Raw genomic sequence first — 6,328 nt, 5'->3', positions numbered from 1 at the left:
CCTCTGTCAATTTCTTGTCAGACTTGTGTACCAGTGACCATGACAGATACAAGCGACAATAGAGCTATTTTTATTCAACATTTGTGTTTTAATCAACCGTACGCAAACCTTAAGGTTGCAATTGCAATTGCAGAGGTGTCGTTATGGAGGGTTTAATATCCGATTCCCCAAGCACAAATAGCAGCTTTAAAATTAAATACTTTAAAGCGTATTTGTATCTTCAAAAGAGGCTGATTATCCATTGGTGTAAAATACTTGCTCCTTCCTTGTCTCATCTCATTACTTCTATGTTTGTGTCTGCAGCTGTGAGGAAAACTCATATCCGGCTGAGGGGGGAAATGAAAGGGTCTGATGGTGACTGATGTAGAAGCAGCACCACTGTGGGGAATAATATTACAGATAGGACACACGAGAGCCAATATTGGACTAATACCTCTGACCTTCTATCTCAACTACAGGGTGTTTTAAATACAGGAGTCCAAATAAAATATAGAAGGTTTGCTTAAATGTACTACCTGTTGCTGATAGGAGATCTATGTTACTGGCAGTAGTGGCCATTGTCTACATATTAAAAAAAATGGCTATAGTGCAAGAAAAAAAAATGCCCTGACATTTCACTGTGGTCACTCAGATAGATGAGAGAATAAGAACAAACACAATGCATTAAGTCCACTATCAACACATCCGCACTTGGTAGGAAACTAGTGTCAATCCTGAAAAGAAAAAAAAAAAATCCAATTTATTTGTAACAAATAATGTATTTTCCATGTATCTGTGCTAGCAACATATAGTGACAGGCACAATAGTTGAACAATGTACGTTTTCTTAACGTTTGTACCCGAGCTTTTTAATAAAATAGAAATATTTCACATCAAGTAAATCTGGTAAAGGATTTTATCAGTATAGTTTCAAATTACAGTGATTTCTGTAGATTTTCTCTCTTGCACAGTGCGCCGTTGCGCTTCTCCAATAGCAAATAGAAAATGCAGTTTTCTAATGACGTCACCACCACCTTTAGACCAATCGGATAAATTAGCGATAGAAAAAAACCTCGCGCTTCACCTATTACGTGTGTTTTTTTTTTTTTTTTTTACCTAAATGACACACAAAATGGCGTAATCGGAAACCTATCTATTGCAGTGTCAAATAGGTTTATAATCTCTCATAGATGCCACAAGATGAAGGCAAACCACTTTTTCCATTTGGCAAAAGCTCCGTTCACATTTTCAAGCGACGAAGCCCAATTGAGTTGTATTTATTTTTTTTCCTCGCTTTTAAAAAAATCCAGTCTTTCACGTCACAAAAACAAATCGTTGCTGTCTCACGCATGCGTACAAAATATGACGTCACATTGCGCATGCGCAAAGATCCGAAACTTTTTGTTGACGGAAGTAAATTTGGCCCCTTTTCAGGTCTCGTCAGGACAGACGCGGCGATTTCAAGGAGTTTGTGCCTTCGGTGCTCACGTTATCTTATATTTATCAGTTCTCAAGCATTTTATGTGCTGCTGCGTTGTTTACTGTTGGCGTGTCTCATTATGTCGAACAATTTTGATATTTGTCATATTTTCACGAGATAGTATACTGTATATATTTGTTGTCCACATCCGAAAGAGGCATGAGTCAGATGAAAAAAAAAAAAGTACATCGAATCGCTCGCTAAATCTCGTTTTGTCTCCGTTTCAGCAGCCGCAGTTGGTGTGAGAGCATGGGAAAAAAAAAAAAAAAAAAAAGTAAATCCGGCCATTGTTCAAATGACGTGCAACACTTTACCGGCAGGTGGTGATGTCGGACTTTAAAGCAATAAGCAAGAAGTTTTCCCCCTCCCGCGTTGTGCGCAATTGGAACGGTAAGTGATGGTAGAGGTGCATTGCATTTGTGCTGCTCTTGTCGAGTTAACTCATCATTTTACAATATGGGTTCGCTATAACCTACCCTCCTTTTAATCATGATAATTACTTTGAAGTTCATTAGAGTATGCTTTGTATCTCGCAAATACCAGATAGCAAATGACTCGCGAGAGTAGTGAAAGAAAATGATGCGAAATGCTACTGTGTCACAGTTTACATAAAGTTTATTATATTTTAATATTTTACTCTCTTTTTTTGTCTCCTTCAACCGCGATCTTTATCTTCTTTCCCTTTTACAAATCAACTGTAGGGGGACTGACTGTTCATCATGAGAGAGCGAGAGAGAGAGAGAGAGAGAGAGAGAGAGAGAGAGAGAGATTCCATTTCCATTCGATTTTTAATCCGACTGTGAAATTCCTAAGTAAAAGGCAGTGTGTCCGCATGTGTGTTTTATGTTTTTCTCCTCAGGTGTCTCTGTGAAAGGTTGTGCATAACTGCATTAACGCTGAGTTTCATCATCACACTTTAATCAAAAACAAAAATGACCAGTGGGCAGAGAAATCTTACTTGATATGTGATATCGATTGCGTCTGATAGGCGGGGAGCAAAAATGCAGAAAAAAAGGTACACTGACCACTATCTTGATGGACCTAACAATCCATGTGACAAAAATCTTGGATTTCAAGCGGGAATAGGCAATATATTTTTGAAGGGCAATCTTTTAAATGTATGTGTTGGAATGCAGAGACACAAACACAATAGCCACAAATACTTTAGACATTTTATTACAGACAAAAAAAAATAAAATAAAAGAAGAAAAGGGAATATTTGTCAGACAAAATGAATCTAATATTGATTGGTCCAGTGGTATTGTACCAATGATTTCATAAAAATATTTTATTAACCTGTTATAATAATAATGATAATATTAATGCACCCTGATGAAAAAAAACGTCAATTATTTATAAAGCTATGCGAATCTTTTCAACCAAATGAAATAGATATTTTGTGAAACCGATAAAACAAAATGGGTCTCTGGAGAGGTGGCGGGACAAATTAAAGAAGTACATTTGGCAGGCTTCATACACAAAACTGAATTATATACCCCGATGTCTGTTCCTCTCAAATCCTGCTACAGTGAAAACCCCAAAAATTATTTTTAAAAAATTCTTCACAAAAGATGATAAAGATGAGTTCAACACAATTCTAAAACACCTAATAAAACTAGTCAAAACTTCAAAACCCCACTTTTTTTTCTTTAGTTAACATTTCACATTTAGCTTTGTTTTTTCTTTTCTTTTTTTTTTGTTCACCTGTACAAGGGGTTGGGGAAAAAGGATCAAAAGGGTTTGAAATGTTCCACCTCTGCACTTCGGGAACGTCCTGAGGACACGTGACGAGGGTCGACGGTCCCCACCACCAGCGGGAAACGGCAATTGTTTTTTTGGGATGTCCTCCTCATCGGCTCTTTGTTGAAACACATTTTTTTAGTGTGTATTCCCTCACCAAATAATCCAATGAAAAGAAATTTACGGAAGCAAGGAGCTGCTGCTAAATACACACATAAGAAGGATCTGCTTTTTTTTTTTTTTTGGGGTGGTATTTACAATCTCTCAGTGAGAAATAAAGAAAATTAGAAAGTCCTTCATTAGGGGCAAACATTTCATGTGTTTGCAACTATCTTGAAAATGTCCTGAAGTACACGCACCCCTGCTGAGGCAACAAGATTGGAGAGCTTTACAATTTGAATATGCTTAGAGCATGTCACTTCCACCGATGAGGAGGCAAAAGGAAAGCATCTGTGGGAAATTCAAAACAAAATGAGATTTTTTTTTCTTTCTTTCTTTCAGTACGCTGGCGTGAGCTCACAGCTCACTGCCCCCGCAAAAAAATAAAAACAAGTTCACATAAAGAGGAATAAAGAGAGAGAAGAGAAAAGAAAAGTGCCTCAGGCACGTGGCCGATCTAAGTGCTTGGCGAATAGGTGAAGATGCTGGAGCAGTCTTTGGGATTTTCAAAATCCGGCAGAAGACGAAGAAGAAGAACAAAGCAAAACGGTGTCGAAGCAGATATACTGATGATGTTACGTCGGAAATTTCCCCGGAGTCCCACGTGTGGAGGTCTTTCAACTTCAAGTGAGGTAGAGAGGCTTGTCTCGAGCTCCCATGCCACTGCTGAAGAATAGACATGTTCATTTCACTGTTGTACAAGTAAGTCCCCCACCCTAAGCATACAACACCATGACCACTGTCAGGGAAATGTTCATTCAACAGAGAGTTATTATGAAACTGACACCAGTGGCAAAATATTTGAAGCATCTCCAGTGCCAGTTTCTGATATGGGCAGTAGGCACTCTGTAGGGGAGAAGCACCCCCACCCCTAACAGGCCCAGTTGACGATCGCCCGGAGGTGCACATGGCACGTACTCTTCGAAAACCTTTTATGAAAAGAAGCCAGCAGCAAATATTTAATACACCGCTTATATTAGATGGCATTATATTCTGGACGTGATCATAATGTTGAGGCCCGTGTGACTTTTAGAATGTTTTCTTACTCAGCTTGTAAATCACACAAAAATCATTGTGATATCCATCCGGCCATTTCCTTCACCACCTCCCTCCCCTGCTCATGGGAAGCTGGATGCGATCCTCCGCGACTTGAGGAGATACCCGCAGGCACACATCGAGACACAAAACCATTCACACTGAGCGGTCACTGCGAGGAAGGCAGGCAAGTGAACCGTTACACCAGCAAGGACTCATGATTGGGATATTTTACATTCAAATCATCATGATTTATAGTTTAATGGAGATTTCAGCCAACTATTTCTGATCGCCCAACCTTAAATAGACTCAGTGTTATAAAATTAGACTTTCATTTTCAAGCGTCAGCTCCAAAAACAATATTGAATATCAAAGAAGGTCGATATTTGGTTTACAAAAACGATAGACTGGCAAACGGATTTTTTTCTTTCTTCAAGGGAACTGGGGTGGTGCGGTTCCCTTTTTGTGAAGTACATGTGTGATGGACACTTGAGCAGGCCAACTGAGGTGTTTGTTAAAAACAGCATCATGAAATATGGTTTCATTGGCTCAATACATGGACAGATCAGATAGGTAAAGAGCTAAAATGATAGCTAGCTAAAAAGTCAGACGGACGGACGGACGGACAGACAGACAGACAGACAGACAGAGAGAGAGAGAGAGAGAGAGAGAGAGAGAGAGAGAGAGAGAGAGATAGATAGATAGATAGATAGATAGATAGAACAATAAACACTGCTGAAAACATTCAAGGACTCTAATTGGCTGCCGGAGGCCACCTTCTCCACAGTATCCTGCCAACTGTCATTTTGTGTCCCAAAAGATAAAATCAACAAATAGACCATTCTTGGCTGGTGCGTCCCTCTAAGAGGGTAAAGACTTGGGTCCTACACCACACCCTCATGTCCTATCTGGTCTTTGAGCACATATTGATGAAGCGAAGCATCATCTAAGACAACACGAACAGTCCAGTTGCAGTCAATGACCGAGATGAGTGAGAATTTTCACAGGCCTTGTAAAATGGCCAAACATGGTTATTAATGGACAACGATGGTATGTTTCCCATTAGCACGCAATAACCTATGGAATCAGCAAATAGGTGAGCTTAATAATTCATCTTATCTTTGGAGGGGACGCACATGACTAGGTCTCAAATGCAAAAAATAATGCTTCAATTGATCATTCCAGACACCAAGACCCCTCCAAAGCGTCAGCGACCTATTCAGAGCAGGAGAACGTTCAGGCAAAAACTCAAAGCTGGCTCAAACAGTGTCAAACGCGATTTGACTCAGACATGATCCCATTTGACATAGAGTGACAGAATGGGCGCCAAGTGGAGGAGCTGGCGACTTCCTGCTTCTCCATATCTTGGCATAGAGATGCTGAGATTTCGGTGGGAGACAAAACAAGAGCCCTCTCAAGCTCCTTGAATGCCTCGATTCGATAAGGCAACACGTGCTAAACAAAACACAGGGAGAGTTAATTGGATATCAGGGCTGGTGATGGCGTGATAATCCCGCAGCTCGTCACCCTCAAGAAGGTGCGTCGCTTTAAACAGAAAAATCCGAGTGTTTTATTAATTGAGTTTTAAGTCTGACTGTGTGACAATGAAGTGGTTTACAGCAACTCATTTGGAAAAGTAATAAAACGGCTGACAATCCCCATTTGCTGCCATCTGCTGTGTGAGCTCACCTGCAAGCATTGGGTCCACAATCCCGGTTGCAGTATTCGCTATCCCAGTCTGGGTTCTGGCCATGCACTGGGTTCGGAGCCCCTGGAGACTGTGAGCCCCCCACACTGTTCTGGTACTCAGCCTGAATGTGGGAAAACCCCTGAGGGTTAAAACTGCAATTAGTAAAAATAAATGCGAAGATCTCACAAGAATGCAATCTGGACAGCAAATGTTCATGATTAAATCGAAAAGAAAAGCAAAGGTATT

At 40.2% G+C, this 6,328-nt stretch overlaps 1 protein-coding gene across 10 annotated transcripts in view; it reads right to left on the bottom strand.

Moving 5' to 3' along the window:
• Window positions 1–2,650: 2,650 nt before the first annotated feature.
• The window catches only part of LOC133508467 (TOX high mobility group box family member 2-like), a 180,351-nt gene continuing 176,673 nt past the window's right edge, over window positions 2,651–6,328 (bottom strand). For all 10 annotated transcript variants that reach the window (XM_061834586.1, XM_061834578.1, XM_061834604.1 and 7 more), the window contains 2 exons: window positions 6,082–6,221; window positions 2,651–4,023 (listed from right to left, as the gene is read on the bottom strand). In XM_061834586.1, coding sequence (XP_061690570.1) covers window positions 3,981–4,023; window positions 6,082–6,221 — 183 coding nt within the window. In that variant the 3' untranslated portion in view covers window positions 2,651–3,980. The remainder of the gene's footprint in view (window positions 4,024–6,081; window positions 6,222–6,328) is intronic.

Source organism: Syngnathoides biaculeatus, chromosome 2 (genome assembly GCF_019802595.1).
Source record: "Syngnathoides biaculeatus isolate LvHL_M chromosome 2, ASM1980259v1, whole genome shotgun sequence".
Taxonomy (NCBI): domain Eukaryota; kingdom Metazoa; phylum Chordata; class Actinopteri; order Syngnathiformes; family Syngnathidae; genus Syngnathoides; species Syngnathoides biaculeatus.
This window is presented reverse-complemented; position numbering and strand designations above follow the sequence as displayed.